The sequence below is a fragment of the Sparus aurata genome, chromosome 16, assembly GCF_900880675.1.
Source record: "Sparus aurata chromosome 16, fSpaAur1.1, whole genome shotgun sequence".
In the NCBI taxonomy this organism is placed as follows: domain Eukaryota; kingdom Metazoa; phylum Chordata; class Actinopteri; order Spariformes; family Sparidae; genus Sparus; species Sparus aurata.
The window spans coordinates 1766366-1791714 of record NC_044202.1 but is presented as its reverse complement, the minus strand read 5'-3'; the positions used below and the strand labels follow the sequence as shown (position 1 = coordinate 1791714).

At 41.8% G+C, this 25349-nt stretch overlaps 2 protein-coding genes across 3 annotated transcripts in view; both read left to right on the top strand.

Annotated features, from left to right (window-relative positions):
* Positions 1 to 7158, top strand: part of arhgap5 (Rho GTPase activating protein 5) — a 58538-nt gene extending 51380 nt beyond the window's left edge. For both annotated transcript variants that reach the window (XM_030443716.1, XM_030443715.1), the window contains exon 7: positions 1971 to 7158. In XM_030443716.1, the coding sequence (XP_030299576.1) occupies positions 1971 to 2289 (319 nt within the window). In that variant the 3' untranslated portion in view covers positions 2290 to 7158. The remainder of the gene's footprint in view (positions 1 to 1970) is intronic.
* Positions 7159 to 11004: 3846 nt separating this feature from the next.
* akap6 (A kinase (PRKA) anchor protein 6) overlaps positions 11005 to 25349 on the top strand; it is a 154280-nt gene continuing 139935 nt past the window's right edge. Inside the window, exon 1 of the mRNA XM_030391783.1 lies at positions 11005 to 11304. The gene's annotated coding sequence lies outside the window, so the exon portion shown is untranslated. The remainder of the gene's footprint in view (positions 11305 to 25349) is intronic.

Sequence of the window (25349 nt, the reverse complement as noted above, 5' to 3'; positions counted from 1 at the left end):
GAAGCTCCATCAGCAGCTAAACGCCCCGACGCTGGAACGCACGCATACCTGTGATGACAGTGAACACATCACAGCAGGTGCCCTTCATTCAGACTTAGCAACATCTGAGTCGTCGCGGGATGTAAACGATACGGCGTCGACATCGAGCCTCTGAGCGCTGGCAGCAGCTGAACGTTTCCAATGAGTTTAATTTGCTGTGAAAACATCCAGCGGAGTGATCAGAGCTGAGTCAAAGTCAAAGACACGCCTGAATTAGTGTCAGAGAAGAAGAATCACGGATCAAACGGAGCCTCTCCTGGTTCTGTCCCGTCCACAGCACCTCGTTCTTAAAGGAACAGTTCATCTAAAAATGAGAATTCAGTCACTATCTGCTCCCTTAACAACTGAAGTAGCTGGAGACTTGATTAAAAACGGAAAATCAACCTTAAAAGAAAATAAAAAGCCTTTAGAAAGCTCGTCAAGTGAAGTCCAAGACTCCACCCTCGACATGCGGTTGTGCTTGATGGATTTGAAGATGTCGTTTTAAAAAGAGCGTAAATAACATCGTCTAAAACGTACAAACTAACCTCAAGATGTCTCTGTACATCTCTGCAGCCCAGAGATCACAAATTGTTCTGAGAAGACATTATTTCCATCCTTTTGTAGGCTGAAATCTTGCAGCTGTAGCGTGAACCCCGTCTGTGCACGACCTCGACTGCACGTCAAGGGTGGAAAAAACATCTATTCAGATCAATATGGGGTCTCGACACTTCTGAGGACTTGTGTCCAGCTACTACAGCACACGGTTTTGATGTGAAGCTCCAGAAATCACCTCCCTCACCTGCAGTCTTTAGATAATCACTGAACTTTCTATGTCAGCACGGTCGTTAGCTTTAGAACCAGAAGCCTGAACAATGTTGTCTCATCGGACCTCTTAGAGCAACATTTTCATGTATTCACAAACAGACACACGGTGATTCAAAGTGCTTTACAGCTGCACGGATGTACACTAATGAGTAGTTAGAGATTCAAAAGAAATAGCAGATTGAGGTGCACCAGAGTAAAATCAACACTTTCACTCTGCAGAGCTTCAACTTCTGCTGCAGACAGAAACATGACAGGGGTAGGAGTCATACTGGAGGATCTGAAACGAGCAGGAAACATTAATAATACAGCTGCCAGCGGCGTGTCATCAGAGCAGAGCTGCACTGTGACAGATGTAAAGAGGAAGTGGCCCGTTAGAGGCAGAAAAATGTCTGACAAAGCAAAACAATCACAACTAATACGAGAAGGCAGTCAAAGAGACGTGACGTTGACGGTGGAGGAGAGAATATTACAGCCTTCAGGATGTGGAAGCTGCGTTCACATGGAGCCTGATATTCAGATTGTAATCGGAAATATGATGAATGTCTCGACGTCTCTGCTCCTTCGAGTCTCTCTCAGCTGTTTGTTTTTGTCTTAATTGGTGATTAATCAGCTGCGATCTGGAGCTGCGTTATCAGTCCCGTCGCTTCTCTTCATCCTGTTCAACACATCAGCCCAACAAGCTGGACAGCATTCACTGACAGCTGTCATTAATTTAATTAACTTAATGAGTCAGCAGGCTAATCGTGATGTCACACTTCATCAGTTATTGATTTCAAACACCAGTCAGCTGGAGGAGGAAGCTCGTCGAGCAGCTGATGCTCCATCGAGACAGAAACCACAGCTGACACATTGTAGAACAAACGGCGTCTCCGCCTCCTCGCGGCGTCTTTACACATCAAACCAGGAAGTGCAGATGTTCCTGAATATTGATCCTGCAGAACATGTTCCCGAACATTTGAAGGAACGACTGAACCTTTTAGAAAAGATGATTTTGGAACATGTAACCAAGAGAGAAAAACCCGACAGATTGCTTTTATCTCACAACATTATGATGACATGATTGGCATCGTGTTAATTGATATTTCTTGTCACGTTTGAGTTGTAACGTCCGTCTCCTCCCTCAGGGTGAGCCAGCACAGTAAGACCACGCTGATGACGGCCGACAACCTCTCCATCTGCTTCTGGCCGACTCTGATGCGGCCGGACTTCGAGAACAAGGACACGCTGTCCACCACCAAGCTGAACCAGGCCGTCATCGAGTCCTTCATCGTGCAGAGCGACTACTTCTTCCACGGCGGCGAGGTGGCCGAGAGCTCGAGCAGCGAGGGCACGCCGCCGCCGCACTGCCACAACATGGTGGAGGCTCTGCTGCCGCTGCAGCTGCCCCCGCCCCTGCAGCCGCAGCAGATCCAACACACCCTGCACCCCGACCCGCTCATCTAACGGCCGCAGGAGCATGCTGGGAAATGAAGTCCTGGGTTGACTGTGTGCGCCGCCAGCTGCTTTGGGCCGACGATCGCCTGGAGGTCGTCTTCTCTGCACGACGCTGGTCGGCTGCTCAAATAAAACATAAAATAACCGAGTTCTGAGGAATCAGCAGCTGTTTGTCAGCTTTTAGAGACACGTCGCCGTCTGCTGGATTCATCTGTGACATCGGCTGAAGTGGTGAATCCTGGATCAGAGAATTACAATCGGACGTCACCTTTTGGAACTAACTTTTGGATCTGACCGCCCCTTTTATGACACGACGACTGAAACCAGTCGATGAATGAACTGATTTGATTTGGCACATAACACTAATCGTTCAGCAGGGTCGGACTCTGGGACAAATAAAGATTACACTCCTAACTTACCCTGATGGAATAGCACACTGGGGTCCTCAGCACGTCCCCCTAAATCCCGCCCACCTTTTCCCTTCTCACCACGAGACAAAAGGGAAGTTAAACTTAGAGTCCCGACGACTGCATCACAAATCTGACGCTCCTGATTCTGACAGACTCGCTCGTTCGATATCTGACCGACTGTTTGCCGGCTGAAAGGATTTCACGGAGTCTTCCTCCACATTTCAGCACAGGAAATTATTTCTTCGTCTTATTTTTATTTTTTTTTGTTGCCCTTTGACCCACAATAAGAGGAAGCGAAGGACAAACTTGACGGCAGAAACTTTCCCTTCGACACCAGACGTACAAACGGTGGAGCTGTGAACTCGACGCCTCGCAGATAAATGAGATATTGTGGATTATTTCTAGTCTTGGGGAGGATGAAGGGGGGGCTTCTGTTTTAAATACTAAAAGACTCAAACCAGATGAACCCTCTGAGCGGACAGCACATGCACGATTTGTGTCAAAAGTCCCACTCGCCAACTTCATGTCTGTTTGCGTAGTTTTATGTTTTATCATTTCTTTTTTTAATATTTTTTTGTATCGTCTGATTTCTACCCAGTTCGTGTGTTCGTGTGTGTGTGTGTGTGTGTGTGTGATGATGATGGTGTGTGTGATCTGTGTGAACTGACCTGGGGTCTGTATTGCAGCCAGTTTGTACCTTCTCCGCAGAGGGAAGGGGGGATTCAGGAGGGAAAGAAACGTGGACTGACGGACTCGTTGCGCTCCGTACGAGAGATCAGACTTTTACGGACTTCACTACAAATCTTCAGTCTAACCGTCTCGTCTCTTTAGAGCCTCTAACTCTTAATGCACCCACCGACGTCCCTCGACCTGAAGGGACGACCTCCTCCCACCCCTCCGTGACGGCACATGAGCGATGAAAAAAAACCACTACGATGAATTCTGGATGTGTTTCGCTTCGAGGAGGCGTCTTCCGTCTTTCGATGGCGGACGAACGGACATCCCACTCTGTCATTTCTGTTTTTTTGTTCTGTTGGTTTGTTGGAAACTAAAAACTTTGCATGTCTCTGTTTTTGCCACTTAGTGAGAAAAAAAAAAGAAACTTTAAAGTTTAAAAAAATGAAATGAAACTCTCTGAAAAGGAGCTGTTGTTCAGATCTGCATCGTTTTATCTGAATCTTTTCGGTTTTAAGGGGAAAACTCTTACGAGGGGTTTCGTTTTTTCTTTTCTGTCATGCAAGAAATCGACTCTTAATATCATATTTTTGGTTATATGTTGAATAGTTTTCCCTAAATAGAGGAAAGAAGTATATATAAGTATATATATATATAAATTTATCAGCAGCAGAGGTTGCTGATTTAGTGAAATACCACGGGGTACTGGACTGTATAATCTGTCAGAAGCTATAATCATATTTCTTTGTGGTTCTGATGGTGTAACTGAAACCATCTTTATTATTTTCTGATGGTGTGTTTGGATGGATGTGTGTGTGTGTGTGTGTGTGTGTGTGGAGGGGAGAGGGTTAACGACAGACCGTTTTAATTCCTCTTTGACTGAAAGAGAAGATCAAACATCCCTCATCGCTGTTCTTCATCCACGACACCCGGAGGCAGAACGAGAGCGGAGAGACAGAAACGAGGCTGAATTTAGTAACGACGTGAACTTTTGTTCACCTGAGTTTGTTTCTGTGGACGAGCTGAGCGAGCGTCGTCGTTCGGAAAGATTAATCCCTGACAATCTTTAACTGGAGGGCGTTTAACGTGTATAGCAGGTTTTCCACAATCTTGCAACGCTCGTTTGTCCGTTTGGATAAAAATACAAAGACTGTAAACCAGTTTCACATGTTAGAACAAAGAAACATCACAAATATGTGAGGAAATATACAAGTCTGAATAATTCCCATAGTTTCCTGGAGAGAACTTTGTAATTTGCAGCTGCTTAAAGGAAAAGTTCCCCCAAAAATTAAAATCCAGTCGTCATCTCCTCGCCTCGAACAACTGAAGTAGCTGGAAACTTGTTTTTAAATGTAAAAAAACAACCAACAAGTCTCCTGAAGCCCCGAGATCACAAATTGATTTGAAAAGATGTTAATTACTTCATTTATGGAACTGAAATCTTCACTGTAGCTGCAGAGATAAAAGCGTTAGCGTGCACGCCGTCTGAAGTGGACGCACGAGCTCCTCAAGGATGTAAATAACGTCTTTTCAGATCAGTTTGGGATCTCGAGGCTGCTGGAGAGACCTGATTACAGCAGACGAGCTGTATGGAGACATGTGAGCCTCCAGCTTCTTCAGGTGTTCAGGAGAAAGCTGCAAAGTTGTTTTACTGACTTTCATCAGCATGGAGGGAGGAGATGATGACTCCATGAATCCGCTTAGAAATCCTCCAAAAAGTCTCTCCTCACATGTGCAGAACCTGCCTTAGAAACTTCATGTTTTTAAGTTTTCTCCAGTATCACAGTAACACAGTGATAGTTGTCTGAACATCTACAGATTCACTGCAAACAGGAAGTGTTAACAGCTGATTCTGCAAAGTTCAAATGGAGTTTGTTTTGTCTCCAGCTCCTTCAGTTGTTCAGGAGAATGCTGCAACTCTGAATTTCACCGTTAAGTATCATTAATTACATTTAATCTGAAGTGTTGTGAACACCTTCAGTGTCGAGGAGTATTTTCTCTTATGTTTACCTGACTGAAGGAACTAAACACCTTCAGCTCTGGTAATTTGTTGCTAATTATAGGCTGTTAAATTAGCACCATTTCAATCAATTAATTTCAGTTAATTGCGGCGTCACCCAGAGAGCCTTTTAATCAGGACACAGCAGGTCGGCTCCACAGGAACAAGTGCAAAATCCAACTTGTGACCAGACTCAAGTTTTCACTAAAAAGATAAAAAAAATCAATGAATTTCTAAAGAAGTTGAAGAAAACCTCAGAAAAACAGAATCCTGATCAATTCAACGTTTTGATTTGAACAAATTCAACATAATTTATAAGATAAGAGTCTTTAAACACGTTCAGTGTCACTGTGATGTTTAAATCAACAGAATCCCAGGCGGTTAAATCTCCTCGCCAAATTAAAAGCCTCCTCAAAAGCTGTTTTTTTAATTAATTGAACGCTCCTTCATTAACTTCCCCTCTGCTCTTCTCTGCAGCCGGTTTCATTATGTTATTAAACTCGCATCTTACCCAGAATGCACTGCACTGTAGTGGATGTCGGGTGGAATAATTCCGCTTCAGTTTGAGGATGTTTCTGTCTCGATGGCGTCGGCGATGAGGGATGCATCCAATCATAGAAAAATGTCGAGCCGGGGTGTGTCCCATTTCAGACGTGTGTCTCCTGTGTCCTCAGCGTGGTCAGCTGCTTCCTGTTTCCTGGTCAGCTCATATTTGTGTCCAGAAGTTGAGATTTAATGTCACATTCAGCCTTTTTTGGACAGATTTAAGTCAGAAAACCCAAATTATCTTCCCACCAGCACTGAAACAAAGACGTTTATCAGCAGATGTTGATTTAATTTGATGGTTTTAAACAAAAACTCCACAAATTTTCTTGTTCCAGCTCATAAAAGGGATGTTTTTTTTTTACATTTTGATGTTGTTTTATTGAACTTTAATTGTAATGTTCTGGGTTTGGGATTTCCATTTGATAGAAACAAAGTGTTTGAAGACGTTATCAGGAAAATAATGAGCAGATAAACTGATGGATATTAACTGGAACTACAACTTCTACCTGAGATGTTTAGGATTTTCTGTAGAATAAGAGGAAGTAGAAAAGAAACGACCCAACGTGGATCGTTAGTTTAGATTCAGCTCCGAGGACGAGGTCGTCCTGAAGGAGAGCGATGGAGCCAGAAGTCTGTCGTAACACGGCCACAAATCTGATTTAGCGAACTTTAAAGGGCGCTCTGAAGGGGACATGTGTCTGGAATGGGACCCGCCGCAGACAAATGAGACATAATTTACCTTTGAGATGTGAATGAGAGGCTAAAGGGTGAGTTAAAGGGGATAAATATTCAGAATGGAACGTAGCCAGAAGCCCATTTTAAGGTTTTATGATGTTGGACTGAAGAGGACGTTGAAGGGCACATTGAAGGGAGCGAGCGGCGGCGAGGAGGAGGAGGAGGAGTGGACCGGAGCCAGGAGCTCCCTGATCTCCATGTTCAAGTGTTCGGGGGGGTGAGGGAGGGTGAGGGAGGGTGAGGAGGGTGAGGAGGGGTTCAGCAGCTGCTAGATAATAAAAGATTAAGCTGTTCGTCTGTAGTTTTTTTTCATCAGCCAATCAACCGCTCTTCTTGGTTTCTATCATCCCGTCACACCGGTGTACAAACCACCTGACTCTTAACGTCATCCGCTGTGTATTATAGTAAATAAAAATGATTTTCAGAAATGAAAAACTCTAAAACAAAGTTTGTTTCTTTTTCTTTCTGTTTTCTCTCCATAATGTTTCCAAATAAAGTTTCTTTTTTTCCAAACCTGCTGCGACTCGTTCTCCGTCCTTTGACTGTTTTTTATATTTATAATTCATAAAAACTGCTCGTGTTCATTTTTACTGAAACGCGTTCAGATGACACAAACACGCTGAGAAGCATCAGGGCGGTGGGTGAGGAGGAAAATGAGAGGAGGAAGTTTTCTTTTCCATTTTGCACTTCAAGAATAAAGTCATAATGTCAAGGATAAAGTTGAAATACAGTTCTGAGAATGAAGTCGACTCTTCTGGTTCCTAAAATCCAATTTGGGGAGCGACTGACAGCTGAGAGCTGCCCGGCCTCCGCTCTCTGACATCACTACATCCTGAGACTGCGACGCCGTCTTCAAAGTCCTAAAACTGACAACTTCACTGTGTTCATGAGCTAAAAGTGAAGTAATGTCTTTGTTACTGAAGTCGATTCTGAACTGCAGATCATCTATACGAGGTTTTTTGTTTGATGTCGTCTCAAAAGGTCGACTTTAATCTTGAGGTGTCGACTTTATCTTTGACATTTTCGACTTTATTCTTAAAGTGCATAATGAAAAAAGAACCGTCCTCTGTCCTCTCACTCCCGGCTGTGACACTATCATACAAACACATCCAGAAACTGCTCAAAGGCACTTCAGCAGCCACAACAGGACACGTGTATCTGCGACTGATGCTGCATACATGGGTATTATCTTCTTTTCTTTGTTCTGCTTCTACACATGTATTGATTTCTCTTCTTTTGCATCGAGCTGCAATAAATCTGAGCGTCCAGGAGTTTATTCAGTGCAGGAAACACAAAAAAACACAAGGTGAGAAAAACTAGAACAACAGACGAAGCAACAACTCATTTTTGTTTAAAAACTGAAATGTTTTTGAGGTCTACTTCTACAAAATACTGCACGTTTTACTTCATTAACAGCTGTAGTTACTGTTTACCTTTGAGATTAAGATTTTAGATTTAAAAATATATGATGCACTCATCAAAATAACACATTATTACGGATTAAGGCAGCGTTTCTTTATCACAGCTCACAATAAAACAAGGAGTTGTTTGCAGTTTCACAAAAGACATCGATCGTTCACATATAAAGATAAGGTCGTTAAAAATAAAAATATATACTCTGCTTTTTTTTGTATTTCCTCTTGAGAACCACTGGACTGAATCATATAGAAGCAACCAGCTACAAAAGAGAAATCCTGCACATTGATGCTTCATATATTTTGACTTTTAATTGTAATAAAATATGTGTACCTCTGCCTCCACTGCTTAAATAAAAGTACATAATACTTGCAGCAGCATGTACTCAAAACGTGAGTGAAATCACTCCTGAGGTGAGACGTTTGTGTTCAGCAGGTGACCCCTGAACGCACCAGCAGCTGCTCTGCACACAGACAGATGTTGAGAAGGTAAAGAGCTCCATCTAGTGGTCAGACTGTGAACTACATGACACTACAGCATCTTATGAAATATTCAAAACTTAGTGTAGATATTACAAGTTAAAGTTCTGCATTCAACATTTCATTTATTCAAGTTTCTACTGAAGTAAAAGTACAAAGTTATGAGCATGAAATATTCTCATTATGCAGAATAATCTCATATTTTTTTATTATAATCATTAAAGTGAAACTCTCGCCAAAAAGCAACCGAGGCTTTATTTGGGATTGAATATGAGTCAAACCTTCGGGTGAAAGCATAATTACGACGAAAGAGGCACTTATAAGATTTACCGTAGTTTCGGTTTTGGGCACGTTAATTTTGAGCGGGAGTGCATGGGGCAAGACATGCTAGCATCAAAATCGCTACAGGCAGGAGAGTAATGGTGAACCGCTCCTCAAGCGTGCCTGTCAGGTCCCACTTGGGGATCGATACTTTTTGCCTGCCATGATGGCAACGCGCAGCAGATGCAGCAGCTAACGTGAGTAGTTCAAAAAACTTCTTTTCATAAACTCTGTGTACTCAAACAATGTTCTCAATGCTCGTGTTCATGTGTAGAGACTCTAGTGATGTTACGAGCAAAGTTTCATGTTGTGTCGAGACTTCTTAGTGTTCTAAAAATAGAGATTTTGATGCTAGCATGTCTTGCCCCATGCACTCCCGTTCAAAATTAACGTGCCCAAAACCGAAACTACGGTAAATCTTAAAAGTGCCTCTTTCGTCCTAATTATGCTTTCACACGAAGGTTTGACTCATATTCAATCCCAAATAAAGCCTCGGTTGCTTTTTGGCGAGAGTTTCGCTTTAATGCATCATTTTAGTGTTACAGCTGTCTCATTAATACAATGATGATTTGTGGATTTCCCTCCAGGGATCAATAAAGTGTTAAAGTTAAAAAAACCGTTTGCCAAATATTAAGTTTCCTCCACCTTCAGCTGTTTCCTCCCCTGCAGGTAACATCAGCGCCCTCTGGTGTAGTTGTGGATCATGACGGTGGTGATGATGTATGCCGATTTTTTTAGTAAAGCTAATCAATCAAATTTCAGTCATAATATTCGTGGTTGGTATGTTTATTGATAAACTGACCTAAAAACGACAGTTTTCTGAATGTAGTTTGGTTTACAGTGTTGCTCCACAGAGAACCCTGCTGTGCTTCTTCTCCTCAGTCACAGGTGAAACTAATCACTTTAATAAAGGCTGGACCTCTTCAGGTGTGTCACACTGCGTCACTGAGGTGGAGACAGAAGGTGTTTGTGATTTACTCCGACTGCAGTCAAACAGCTCCATCAGTCAGAAACAAAACATCATCTGGACGTCAGATTTCAAGTGAGTGTCACAAACAACTGCATCATGTCTGTTCTTCATCAGCAGATGGCGCTGTGGGTAAATTATAACATTTATATTAAAATATTCTGTGTGTATAAAACCTGGGGATGTTTAAGTTTGCACCAAATAATAAAATATATGACATTTTGGAGTCATAACTGATTAATAAAAAAGGATCGAACAGCTGTAGATGAATTAATGCCAACTTTGATTATAAATAAACACATTGGAAACACACAGCATGATAAAAATTATTTAGTTTATGATTTTGTGTCATATCAGACAATATAAAACAATCACATTAATAAATATATAGATATTCTGTGTTTATAAGACGTGAAGATATTATTTTTAGTCATTGTTTTTAAAAAGAGGATAAAAAGGCCTTTAAGTCTGCACAAAAATAATAAAATAATATGATATTTGGAGTTATAATTGATCATAAAAACAGCTGTAGATTAATTAATGCCAGAAAATTGATCTCGATCTTTATGAATGAGTTAACAAACATCTACAAATACCTGCTGCAATTATTATTATCATAATATGACTTCTTTTTAATATTTTTAAGTTTTTATTTTTGTCCGTTTTCTTTTTATATCTTCATGCTCGAGCTCTAAATCTGAACTTTTCCTATAATATGACAACTTAATATAATATTGGCTGAAACAAAGGATGATACAAGTAATTTATTGATTAAATGTTTAAATGTTTTTAATTTTATTTTAGATGTAAGAATCGTTTTATGTCGTGCAGTGAAGTAAAGGACAGAAATGATGTGAAATATTTATATTCAGCATCTAAACTAAACTCTTTATAACCATGAATATTAAATATAAACACGTTGTTGTTCATGTTTCTCTCTCCTGCAGCGTCTCCTCCTCCGCTGCTCCTCCAGTGGGGGGCGTCGCTGGCTCCTCGTCCTGCAGCGAGTCGAGGCAGCAGCTGCTTCTCACATCCCAGCCTTTGCTCTGTCATCCTCCCTCCCTCCTCCCTCCCTCAGCACGGGGGAGCACCACACCCTGTCAGCCAATCAGAGCTCAGCCCCACCTTCTCCATCACATCATCTCAGTTTCCAAGGTAACAGGGCACCCCGCTCCCTCTCCCTCTCTGTTTCCTCTCTGAAAGGTGCCGCATCATCATCCTCATCCCTCCCATCCGTCCATCCCACCGTCCCATCCCGAGCTGGTGGCTAGTTTAGCGTTAGCCTGCTCTCTGCTAGCACCCTCTCCCTCTCTCCCTCTCTCTCTCTCTGCAGTGGGATTGCCACAACACCAGAGGCACCTCCCTCCCTCTCTCCCTCTCTCCCTCCCTCACCCTCTCTGCATCCTCCAGCATCCGACACTCAGGAAGAGGAGAAGAACGAGATGGACTGAAGGAGACGAAACCCAGAGAGATGTGGTACGTAGTGCTGAAGCTGCTCTGTGTCACCTCCCTCCTGTTTTGTATATGTGAAAGACGAGTGTGTGTGTGTTAGTGTGTGTTAGTCTGTGTGTGTGTTAGTGTGTGTGTGTGTGTGCCTAATCCTTCGTGGAATGCTGATTTAATGAGCTGTCTGATGCTAACGCCGCCACAGCGATGCAAAGGGGAAGATAAAGAGGGAGGCAGCAGCAGAGGGAGGTGACTCCCAGCGTCTCTCCCTGCCGGAGCTTTTGTTATGGAGGCCTGCTCTGCAGAAGAGCTCGCTCTGCCTGCTGCATACAGAAAGAGGCCAACACCTCCTCAGTGCTCCCAGTCTGCTGCCCTGCTTCATACTGGGGCGGTCCTGCTGCCTCACACTGGGTGGAACGCTTCAGATTGTTGCTGCGTCTGAGAGGAAATCCTTCCTTCTGTCTGACTCTGTTTGGTTTTTCTCAAAGTTTGAAGTTTTGAAGTTTGTGCGATGTGTCGATGAAGGCTAAAGGTGTTTGTTTGTTTGGAGGCAATGTGCATTTATTGATTCTTGAAGCGGATACTTCTGTATCTGTTGTCAGACGGCAGCAGGGTGGGTGTTGTCTGTTAGTATCTTTGGGCTCAGTGCAGACGTCTCACCTCACCGACGTCGTTAGCCGTGTTTCCATAAAATGTTTTGAAGGATCTCACGTTGGAAATAAAACGCGAGAACTTCCTCTGATTTGCATAAAAGTTTGTGCCCTCGCTTTAGGTGGTTTTTGTCTTTTGTGACTCAGAGATTCTGTCAGCAGACGGCACGTGTGGACTCAACAACAACTCCCCTTCGTTTTGTCACCTGGTTTGTTTACCTCCAGCATCTGTTTACTTCTGTAGCCACGTAGCAACACCGCGTCATCCTCGGTCCAACATATGGAAACATGGCTTCTGACGTTCTGTGGGTGGCACCAGTGATGTTCTGGGTGGTTTGAATCACCCGCTGTAGAGCCGTCCTGTCCTGGTGCCGTGATGAACTGGGCCAGTTCCTCATGTAAAAGTCAGCCTTTCTAAGTTTGCGTAGGAAGTCGAGCCTTTTTCTTTGCATCTTTAACCAGGGTGGAGAAGATATGTTCTCCAGGAGCACCTTCACCTGCTCCACCTCAGCTCCACTGATGCAGGAAGGAGGGACGTGATGCAATTATTGTACAGATGTGTTCAGTCACGTGTCTGAACACACAAAACACAAAGAGCCTGAGAGAAACATCTGGATCTGATCACCTTTCTCACGGCGGACATTTTGAAAAGCACAGGTGAAAACAAAGAGAGTTTGTTGATTTAGTCTCTTCTTGTTCACATTTCATCCCTGAAACTACAGACTGCTCCTTTTAAGCAGATTTAATTTCCTGGATTGTCAGAAAGTTACATGATTTTCAGGAATTCGTTAAGGTCTTAATCATGTTCTCATCCCTGATAACTGCTGAGTTCTGGGAACATGGACTTAAGACCGGGAACTCTGCAGGATTTTCTGATCTCATCTGATCCTCAAAGAATCGTGTGAGTCTGCAGACATAACGAGGGATTTCACAGAGAAGGAGGATTCCGCTAAATGATTTCATCGTGATGATCAATCGTGACTTCAGACAAAATCATGGAGGCGGACTGTTGTCTTTCATGAGACATTAAACAAGAACTGGTTCTGCTGTAGTCAGCTCACTGTTCTCTTCAGATCTGACATGTTTGATATGAAGGATTCAGACTCGATCCAGCTGCTAACATCAGAGTTTGTCTGTAACCAGTCAAGCTGCAGCTGGACTTTTACATTCCCGATATCGGACCTGTGAAGCTCCTGACTTAAACCGGTCAAAGCATTTTAATCTTTGCTTTGTTTATTAGTTATCGCAATTGAAAAAGAAACTTAACATGTATGAAAATAAAGGAAAATCAAACGATGCACCTTCAGTCAGTTGACTGTTTGATTCTCGTGCTTTAACAACCTCAGTTAGAACTTGAAATTAGAGTATTGTTTTGTTTAGCAACAGACAAAACCAGTAAATGTGCTTATATATCTTCTAAGAAAATTATAAAAGGGCCAGAATGAGGTCGTTAAAGGGTCACATTTTGGTCACGGACCACAGCTGACAATCAGTGAGGAGGGAATTGGACTCAGAATCTGCCCGATTCTTCTCTGGTGTGGGTTAGAAACACGGGCAGTTAGAAACGATCCAACAGTTTATTCAGATCCAACCTGAGATGTTTCGTGTCAGACTAAGGCCTCTGTGTCCACAAATCCATCTATCCATCCATCTACTTGAATCGGTCCAAACTTTGAATAACTCAGAAGTTATTTAGTTTTTCCCAACATTGTCTCAATGCCGCTCTGATAATAACTCTAAAGTGAAATCATGATCCTCTCATTAAGTTCATCTATAATCTCCATCCCGGCTTTAAAAGCTTCATGTTGTTCAGGCTCCTGCTGTTTACACGTTAGAAATGCCTTTTCTTGATCTTTGTTGTCTTTAGTTTAGTCCGGACTGAGATTTCTGAGATTGTTTCCCGCATGGATCGTCCTATTATCTGACTCGGGGGGGTTGATCCTGTTTGTGTCCTTGCTGAGAGGAAGCAAAGACGTGAAGAAAGACGTGGATGACTTTGTCGAGTTTATCTAGAAAGCTGATGGAGGCTCGTGCAGTTTGTCTTGATGTTTGTGGAGATTCATGTAAAACAACAGAGGAGGACGAGGAGAATGGAACAGCAGGCAGACGTTTGGGAAATACAAAGAAATCTTTAGTTACTGATCATCAGCCTCGACTATTGTTGCTCATCAGAAGCCGGGTGGGGCCGGTTCTGACCCAATAAAAGTCTCTGTGATGTGGCATCAGAGAAAACTTCCTGCCAGGTTGATCTTTTGTATCTTCAGACAAAAGCTTCCTGAAAGGATGTTGTCTGGATTGATTCCTTCAGAGAGCTGCAGAGAAGGAGACGACAAAGGATTTTAAAAGGGGGAAATACATTGACGGCATTATATTTAAGTTGATGGTGGAGAGCCGGGAGTTGTTGGAGTACAGCTCGGCTCACTGTCTGCATTTTCCACTCCACAGGATGTGATGTAACCGGCTCCGGGGCTGGTAAACTGTGCTGAGTGGCTGCAGAGAAGTGTAGATGTCAGAGAAGGTTACAGTGGGTGTAGCTGCTCCTGTTACAGATGGTGTCTGAGATCACATCTGAAACAAAGAGGGAGGAAAGCTGCTCGTGTGCTGCCGTCAGAGGATCGCACATGTCGACACGACGGTGCTGATGTAGACTGTCGAAATCTAGCTGACCTCCTCCACCAGCCTCAGCTTCATTATATCAATCACATCAATCATTTTAAAGAGATGAGCGATGAGATCTGTCCATAATTTAATCTATTTTTTAAACATACAGCTTCCATCAGGTCATGATAGCAAACCAAAGATGCTACAAATGAGGAGGAAGACGTGTTTCTGGTAGTTGAGGACACACGTGACGTAAACATGATTTGTTTAAGCTGAGTTTGTTCCAACTCGTTTAGTTTTTGTCTGTTCTCAGTTTCGCGACCAATTTGAAGTCAGACTGTCCGAGTTCCCAGTCGACCCTTTCACCTGCAACGCCCGCTTGAGTTGGATTTCTGTCTCGGAAAAGTCAGACACACCTCATCGACTACAACCAGTTCGCTGCTTCATGAATCAACAGCAGTGAAAGCTGCAGAATTGACTGTTTATTAGCACTTCTGTCAAATTTGTGTCTCATTGAATCGGACAAACAGTTCTGTCCAACTTCTATTTGTGGACATGTTGCTTTAGTGTTTGTTTGTGTAAAATAAAGTGTATTGTGTTGTTGACAATAGCTAACACGTAGTAATATCATTTATACACTCGGGTGTTTCTCAGAGTGATGAACCTCGACCCATCCTGACTTGTGAACGACTGAACCTTTCGAGGATGTGAACAGACTTTCCCAGTCTTTTGTTGCTGCCATCAAATTCAGTGACAACATTACATATATTGTCTTTGTCCTGTTTTCAACTGAATGTGTATCAACAAGTGATTAGCAATTACCCACAGAACGTACATACATGCTGCTTTAAATCCCTAATTTATCTAAAACATGACTTGTTCTACTGATAATACTACTAAGTGAGTAATCAGGGTCCATTTTGTCCCCTTTTCTTGTCTCGTGTGTCTTCTGTGTGTCAGACAGAGCGTCTCTGCTCTGCTGAGACAACCTAGTCCACGCTGGTTTAAGAACTGATCTGTGTGCAGTCTGAGTGGACGTATTGTCAGTGAGTGAAACCGTTTGAAGGTGTGGTCAAACGGACCACACGGACAAAGGCTTTTGTTTCAGCAGAGTGAAACGTCTCCTGCTGTGTGTGGACACGATGCTTTGGCTTAGACGTGATGATTGACATTAATACAGCAGCTTTGCTCCACACTCGTGTGCTTCACTTGGTTGACAGCAGCTTCGCTCCACACTCGTGTGCTTCACTTGGTTGACAGCAGCTTCGCTCCACACTCGTGTGCTTCATTTGGTTGACAGCAGCTTCGCTCCACACTCGTGTGCTTCACTTGGTTGACAGCAGCTTCACTCCACACTCGTGTGCTTCACTTGGTTGACAGCAGCTTTACTCTCTCAGCAGCTAAACTGAAGCTAACGTCCTCAGACATTACTGTACATGCTGCAGACACATGGAGGAAGCTGCTCCCTTTCCAGTCGTCTTTCTCTCAAATTTTTATGCAGTTTAGCCATTTAATTTGTGAAGTAAAGAGGCTTCCTCACTGACCAGCCTCCAGACAATCGCCCCTGACCTTAATCTGTAACCTCCAGCATTTATTCCCCGGGTCTCCTCCTCACAGTCGTGTTTTAGAGATGGTTAATGAGTGAGACTCGTGCTGAATCTCCCTGTACAGATGGACCAACTCCCTCCGGATCATCTGCAATTAGCCAGGCGCTAGTTGTGTTCAGTTCAGGTCAAGTTCATTTGTAAAGCACTTACTGTAATAAACACACCTGGAAGTGTTTTAAGTCAAAATGATTCAGAATTTAACATTTTCTGCGAGACAGTGTTTTTTCTCTGCAGCTGTTTATATCATAAAATGTTCCCCGTCTTTAATTTTTGGTAAACGTTTATGCAAATGTGTCTTCGTTTACTAATTTGTTAACAGCCTCGGGGGATTTACAGCCGTCTTCTGACAGCTCTAGATTTTAGATTTCTAGGAACTAAAAGCAGAAACGATCCTTTAACAGCTGACATGATGAGCTGCACACTGGTCCGGTCTGTAGCCTCAGTCTCTCTCTGCAGAGCCGACGCCCTGCATCCCCACCAGGGACCGAGGACGATAATGATCTGCTGTAGTAAGAGGATGATACAGCATCATCTTCGTCATCATCAGTGTCATCATACCTTCCTGTTTAAAAATGTATAATGTCACAGTGAAAGCAGTCTTTCTCTTTCTGACAGTAAAATGTTCTAAAAGTGTTGAATTCAAACGATACTGACTCAGTTCATCACTATGTATTAAAATAATGGAATCTAATTATTCTGGCAGCAATAATCAATATAAAATGCTTTTAATCACAATAATTAAATCAAACTAACTTCCTCCTATTCCAGGATGCAAAGCTGTATGACTTCAACTGTTACTACGACTGGTTTTCAAAAAGGATGTGAACATTTTAACTTGCTTGTCTCTGAGGTTAATTACAGGAGGTCGTCATTCTTTAGACGAGCAGCGTTACTCCTTGAAAATGCTGCTGAGTGGAAATATTACAGTGATAATCATAATTCTGCTGTTAATTCATAGTTTCTAAAATTAAATCTAAATCTTGAGTCAAATCGGCATGTTGAAGAATTGATGTTACTCATTGTTAACTTTGACCAAAACCAGTGTGGAGGAAGTAATCAGATCCTTTTGTGATATCACACTGTGAAAGTACTTACAAGTAAAAGTCCTGCGTTTAAAATGTTACTTAAAGTGACTACGAGGAACTTTGAAGTGTTTTCTCTGATGAAAGGGTCAGGGGTTGTGGAGAAGAAGTACAACATGGCGGAAAATGGAAATATTCATGTAAAGTACCTTAAATTTGACTTTGTTGAATCACTAGTTTAAATTTTACTGCGATTGAATATCAACCTAAATATAGGTTTTGAGTCTCCGTGATTTCTAATAATCAGTATCGATATCGACCCTGAAAGAGACGTATCAGTTGACCCAAACCTTATAATGGGATTATAAATAAATTGTTTCAGCTGAACTTTGGTCGCAACTAAAGCTGTCAGATAAATGTTGATGAGGTGAAGTAGAAGGAGAACAAAGCACAGAAAGAAAAAACTCAACTTAAAGTAACTCGAACTTCACTTGATCAGATTTACTTAGTTACATCCGACCACGACCTAAAACCCAGTAGCATGATGCTCGTCAATTCTATTCTAAAAGAATCGTTCATATGAGCTGTTTGGCTTCGCGCAGGAAGTGTTACGTGATGTTTTATACCCTCGCTGTTTAAAGTGTGACGTGTTAATGAAGCTTTCAACGAGAGACCAGAGGCCCCGTCCTCCTCCAGCATCACACAATAGTGCTGGGAACTCAGTCAGCTGTGTGTGTGTGTGTGTGTGTGTGTGTGTGTGTGTGTGTGTGTGTGTGTGTGTTATCCTCCACCATCCCCCATGTTTAAATTGAACAAATCACTCACAGTGAGTGTGTGAGGCTGTAATGGGTCCCACATGATGAGGTTCAGGGTTCAGGGTTGTCCAGCTCGTCTCAGGAGAATAGGCCGCTTTAACCCCGAACACACACATGAACACAAACACACACATGAACACAAACACACACATGAACACACACATGGTGGGTAATTAGTTTCACTTATGGGGGATGGTGCGACGCTTTTATTGTAGATATTTAATGTTTAAACTGATAAACTCACTGTTACTTTACTTTAACAACACTCAGTCAGTATATGAACTGAGGACACTACTTGCTGAATATCCGTCCATTTCTTGTTTGAATATTTTGGGGTTGTACAACGATTTATGTTCCACTTAAGATCTCTTTCATTTATAATCATATTTCTCTGGGCGAGATCGCTGCTTGCGATTAGCTGGATTATCTGTAGCTCCGTCTGTGAGTGTTTCCTGATTGTATCCTGGATTTCATCGACCGACCGAATGTTTAATTCCAAACGTGTGAAACATTTCCCTCCAGTAGCGGCAGGCTGAGGTTGAATATAGGGTCACATGGTGCTCTGTCTGGCTGTTAGCCTAGCTTGTTGCTACTGAGACACCTGTGACAATGACCGAAGATCAACTCGCTCTTTCTTTTTGGCCTTTTCAACACAAAAATTGCTGCATAACGATGTTGAAGCTGCAGCTGGCGTCCATGTTTGTTTTGGTGCAAGAACACGAGTCATCTTCTTCTTCAGGTCCATCCCCGGCTGGAGTTCATTATCCAGTCTCGCTCTTGGCCTCGTTTGTTGTTGTCAGTCATTATCCAGCTTGTTGTTAGCTTAGCTCAATGGTAGCCATGTTGTTAGCCTTCAGCTGTCTGTGTTGTGGGCCTGTGTTTTCATATACTTGTGTGCAGATATTTACCATAACTGAGGCAGGAAGGAAAGATCGAGTTGTTCTTTCTTTGTACATTTTGTTTCTTTTCATCCTCCTCTCCTCCTCTGTTCTCCCTCCTCTTCTACTCCTTTCATCATCATCTCTCTCCTTCACTTCTCCTCCAGACTCATGTGATGTCCTCTCTTCTCACCTTGCCTCTTCCCTTATCGTCCATATGTCTTCCCTCTTCACCTTCCTGTTTCCTCTGCCTTGTTTCTGCATTCTCTCCTTCATTTTTTCTCTCCTGGCGGCTGTACTCCTCTCAGTGAGCCAGTCCTCCTCCTCTTCCTCCTCCTCCTCCTCTTCCTCGTCTCTCTGTATTGATAACATCTGCTCAGACCTCGGGGTGTGGCAGCGAACAGTAACCAGCCAGAGAACAGAGAGACATGGCGTCTGGTGGGCAAGAAATGTAGTCAGAACAGATTTCCAGTCAGGAAATACTGAGCACAAACAGAGCTGCAACTAACACATATTTTAATTGTCCATTAATGTATTTATTACTTCCTTGATTAATTGATTAGTTCTTTGGTTTATAAATTGTTGATCAGTGTTTCCCAAAGTCCAAGACGACGTCCTCACATGTCTTGTTTGGTCCACAACTCAACGATATTCATTTTACAGTCATAAAGGGGGAAAGAAAGGAAATATTTATGAAGCTGGAATCAGAATTTTGACTCTTTCTTCATCAATAATCAAAATAGTTGCAGATTATTCTAATAGTTGAATTGTTAAATGTTTAATCCCTGCTAAACACGACAGGGATTTCTGGGAATTTCTGTTCAGATGAGCCTGTCGAGGTCTAAAAGTAATACTCTTGTTTTCTTTCAAAAATGATTATCGTCACCTCGTTTTTATTGGGTAACTGAACGGCATTCTGGGACATAAAAGACACCTCGCTACCAGGTCAGAGGAAGTCTGAACGTTTGATGTTCCTCCTCAGCTTCACCGCAACATCTGCCGGCTCCAGCTGTGCCGATCGAACTGATGTCAGTGTTTGTTTTCAGTCGTCGTGGCTCCAGAACTAAATGTCGAGCACAGTTTCTTTGTTGCACGTGATGTTTGGAGATCCTAAGATTGTTTCTCGTGGTAAACACGGTTGCCAGGTTGGTTCAGTTGGCCAGTTTCTGTGACCGAGAGACAGGGAGGCTGTTATCTGTGGAAAATAAATTATTGAACACACACACACGCACGCAGGAATCGACCGGTTATCTGACGAAATGCAGCAGGACACCCAGCCAGCAGCAGACAGCAGATGCTGTGTGCTGACTCCAGACCAGCTGGTTTTGTGACGCTCAGGATTGACACGGTGGCATTTGATCCCGATCGCTTTAAGGTTTTTAGACGCAGCATCCAAACCTAATGAATGTGAACCCAACGTGGAGAGCATCAAAACTAATAAACATAAAGGTTGTAGTTAGCAGTAAAGCTAGCTGAACATGACTAAGTTTATTTTTTAAGCTTTGCGATGGCGGCCGACCCGTTCTGACGAGTTGGGAGACTCAAAAATAAAGTTTTCTTATAAATAGAACCTTTAAATAATATATTAGCCTAAAAGCTGGAGGCGTTACGTAATATATCTTTCAAAGAACGAAGTCAAACATGTTTGAAATCAGTCAACAAGAAGAAAATCTGTATCTAACTTTCTTTCTTTCTTATAAAACCTCTCCATGTCACCGCTCCTTCAGCCAGGTCTCTATTAATAAACATTCTTTTGAATCCCTGTCAGGCTGCCATGATTTAATAAAAGTTAATCTAATAACAAGAAAGGGAAAAATCAATAATTGACATATTGTATCCACCAAAACACAATTAAATCTCATCTATATTGAACCAATGATGTAAATTTTATCTTTAGAGACAGTTTGTGTTGTTGTGTTTGAGAGTGAAGAAGCTTCAACACTTCGTCTTTGCTGCTAAATGTGTAAAAATTGTTTCTTTGTTAGCAGCGCTGCCCATAGAAACAACGTTAATCACTCAGCTTCATAATGTTGCTTAAACAATAACCTTTATTTCCTTTTATTTTGATTGTTCGGTCTGTCGCTGTAAAACCCGACACAGAGATGAAGAAACGAGCTGCTGTCACATCAGTTTGTGTGTCTGTTATCTTTCCATCATTCTGTCTGAAGATGATGTCGTATTAAAGGGAATTCCGGTTTATTTCATCCTGGCTTTCCCCATCAGCCCACTCATATCCTCTTGGGTTTGACGCAAATTTCCTGCGAGAAGAATCGGAAACCGCTCTTCATGTTGCGTTCAAAGACTCCCCGACATCTGAAATGTGACAGTTGGAATGTGACGCTGGTGTCTGTGATCACTGTAACTGCACACCAACACAACCACAGACGGATTATAAGATTTAACACATTTCCAGGACACAAATAATCAGTCTTGATGTGAGAACGTCCTTTACTTTGACCTCCTTCTTTCTCTCCGTCTGCAGTCACACTTTTTATCAGCTGAAAACAACGAGTCACAGAGCGACGCCGTTATCAGCGCCGACAGAACGACGTGGTTCATTTATCGTCTCAGAGCATCACAAGATTGAAATTGTTCTGCAGAATGTGGGTGTGTGATAACGTCAGCGGTCTGAAAGGAAACACCGAGCTGTAATATTACCCATAATTACACGGGAAAAAAAACATGGCCTCCACACTCCTAATGGTTCGGTCCGGTCCCAGAGGGAATCCAGACGGGAAAGTGAAGCGCGGTAACATCATTTATTGTAAAGTAAAGCGATGCGCCGCTGCAGAGGAACGGATGTAATGCTGGGAGTTATTTAAAGTTGTGGACGTGAATAATTGTGAAGCCTCGACGCTGGTGTTAAATTATTATTGATCTTATTAATAAATTAAAGCATCTGATTCCTGCTGATGTGAAGTCTCTCAGTCACAACAGAAGATGGAGCTGGATGATTCTGTGACGTAAGCGTGAGATGTTGTGTTCACGTTCACGGACGAGATTATGTTTTATTCACATCATGTTTGTACCTCGAATATATTATGTATTTTAGTGCATAACTAAACAAAATAATAAGAAACAGGTTGGGTGGTTTTTAGACATTTTAATGCAGAAATGTTATAAATTATATCTTTAAATCAGGAAGTGAATGAAACCTGATTTAAACTGTAAAACATGTCATGTTTTTTAGTCAAATGAGACTCAAAGTGTAAATTTAGATAATGTGTTGAATAAAATGAACAATTAGAGGAGAATAAATAGTAAAAATTACTAAAAAAATTAAAATACTTAACATTTGTTGCTCAATACTTTGACTGTGAGAAGAAAATCCAGCATGTTAATGATGAAAACCATGAAAATCAACGGTAAACAAACACTTCATGTGCGTTAAAATGACTTTTATTTGCACAAATTTCTGCAGGTTCTGTTAAACAATAACTCCTTCTCACTTTCCTGTTATTTCAGCATCACGTTCAGTTTGTATGTAACTATAAGAAACACAACATTAAGCTCTGAGGTGAGGATTATGATTGTCAGCCAGGTCTCTATTAATAAAGGTTTTTTGAATCCCTGTCAGGCTGCCATGATTTAATAAAGGTTAATTTAATAACAAGAGAGGGAAAAATCGATAACTGACTTATTGTAACAACCAAAACACAATTAAGTCTCGTCTATATTGAACCAGTAATGTACATTTTATCTTTAAAAGAGAGTTTGTTTACATTTAAGAACATATTATAAGTTTTAATGTAAATAGTCGCATCCTTCATGTTCTGACCCGACTTATAATCACTTTTATTGGCACAAATATCTGCAGGTTCTGTTAAACAATAACTTCTTCTCACTTTCCAGTTCCTTCTGCGTCATGTTCAGTTTGTATGTAACTATAAGAAACACAACATTAATCTTTGAGGTGAGGATTATGATAATGTTTGTGATGCATGATGGGTAAAAAGGTCACGGGCAGGACAGCCTGGTTTGAACCCTGATGGCAGAAATGTCAGGAAAGCTAAACCGTTAATTTCTTTAATCCGGCAAAATCCCCTGAAGAAAAGACGCGTCTGCACTTTAACTTAAACACAACTTCACTTTCTAACAGCTGCCTTCGTTCGAGTGTGGTGGCGGCGAGAAGGGATTCAAAAGGGTCGATGTAGACGCAACATGTCACCGATTTAGATAAATAAAATAATAACTTTAACCTCTGCTGCTGCTGTTCTCCATCTTCTCGCTCAGAAACACGATACAGACGAGAGAGAGAGAAAGATTAACAACCAGGAGGAGAAGATCCTCCAACACATCTTCCTCCCCGATGATCCATTATTCATACTGGGGCTGGGCCGGGACACCCCTGGGACACACACACACACACACACACACAACACACACAACACACACACACACACACACACACACACACACACACAGTCTGTCTCATCCTCATCGACCTCTCCTCTGTTTATTTTAAGTCCCGGCTTCACACTAACGCCTCCTCCCTTTTCCAACATGAGCAGAAACACACACAACGTTTTGGTTCGCTGTAAATGATTTATAGCATAAAGTCGCCCGTCTGCGGGTTTGCCATGTGCTGTGGGCGTCGCCAACGCACAGCTAGTTGTGTCTGTGAAGAAACACAAGAGCATGATGGGAAATACTGAGGAGATAAACATTTAGGAATAGCATAAAGGCAGTTCTTGTAAGAAAGATATTAGCAAGACGTTAGCCTCAGATCGCTAATATCATGTTTGACTTTGAAACAAACCTCTTTATTTATTTATTTATGTATTTATTTATTTATTTATTTAATTAAGCTCCACCAAGCTTAATGTCTTTCTCCAGGGAATCCAAATCAAAACAGCACAAGAACTTTGACATTAAAACAAACGAAATATCAAATCCGCACAAGGAAAATATTAAAACAAGAGGCAGACGGATCAAGAAATATGGAAAATGGCAACATACTTCCATCAGGGAAGCTTGTAGAAGACCTTTAAAAACTAAATTGATATTTTGCAGCTTATATCTTCTACTTTTATGCTCATGGTCCATAAAAGTAGAAGTGGAGTGGAGTTTTTGTGTTTCCGCTGCAGTCAAACTGGATGTTAAGATTGCAGAATTTGATATCAACTCTATAAAGACACAAAAAACAAACATTTCACTTTTAATTTACGACTGTGTGGAGTTGACAGCATCTCGATGAAAGCTGAAGAATCCCTCCTCTCTGCTTCACCGTCACTTCGAGGTTCCAGCTGATAAAACAGCTGCCGCGTTACGTAAAAATCGTTCCCGGTGTGGCTTTAATCTCGGCTTTAATCTCACAAAAGACAGATGAATCGGAGAGTCTCCTGTCTGACTCTCAGACTGCTGATTCACAAACAGCCGCGGAGCTTTGAGTCGTGAGATCGGCGAGGATTAGACGTCACGGGATGTCAAACAAGACGATTTCTGTAGCGTGTGCGTGTTGTGAAACAGAGATGTTTATAACCGCTCAGTTGAGCTCACGCAGATTAAAGCCTGTCTGTTTAGATTGTGTGTGATGGACTGAAGTGTATAACATGAAACGTCCAGACGGTAAGAGTCTTAACTGGATACACAACAGCTGACTTTAAGTTTCTGATACCAAAATACATTTCTCACAACATAAACCGACATTTCTGGACAACCATGATCCTCAATTAACAAAAGCAGCTTCACGTTAAAGGTTTTCTTAATTGAAATAGATTAAAATTAACATTGAAATCAGGATTATCTGGCAGAATAACAACTCACTGTGTTCATGAATTGTGTCAGCAGCAGTTTGAGCTGCAGCAGCTTCTTGTTTTGTGTCTTGAACTAATTTTGATCTCTAATCAGAGTCAGATATTTGATTAATTCTGGATGCCGGCATGAATTTTGGCTGATGTGGACTGTGGGACACAAAATTTGCGAACGCCTCAGAGTTTATTTTGGCCTCTTAGGAGCTACGATGACACGGACAACAATATTCCAAAAATAGCCATAATAATAATAATAGAGCCCTAAAACCAGGAAACCAGTTTGCTTTTTGTCGACTTCTGGTACCCTCGTCTTAAAGTCAGTGAGTTTTATGATTAAATACCTGAAATAATGTTGGTTAATAAAGTTTGAGGTCGAATGTAAATGTCTTAAAATGTACTTTAATTCACTGACAGAAAGAAAAAGGGAATTAAAGTTAAATTATCAGCTGAAGTTTAGCAGAAACCAGTAGAGAGTTTCCTTGAAGTTTCCCCAAATGTTGTGTTAAATGACAAATCGTCATGTTTTATAAACTGTTACATTCACTAATAAACACAGAAATATAAAATTACTATTTTAGGCATCACTATAAACCAGAATGAACCAAATTCCATTCAAAAATCACTTATTTTATAGATCTCTTGTTGTCTAATATCTATATTAGCAGATTAAATGTCACAAACATCAATTTTAATGTGGATTTATTCAGATTAAACTGTTTGTGGCTCGTTAACACACATCTTATCAGATC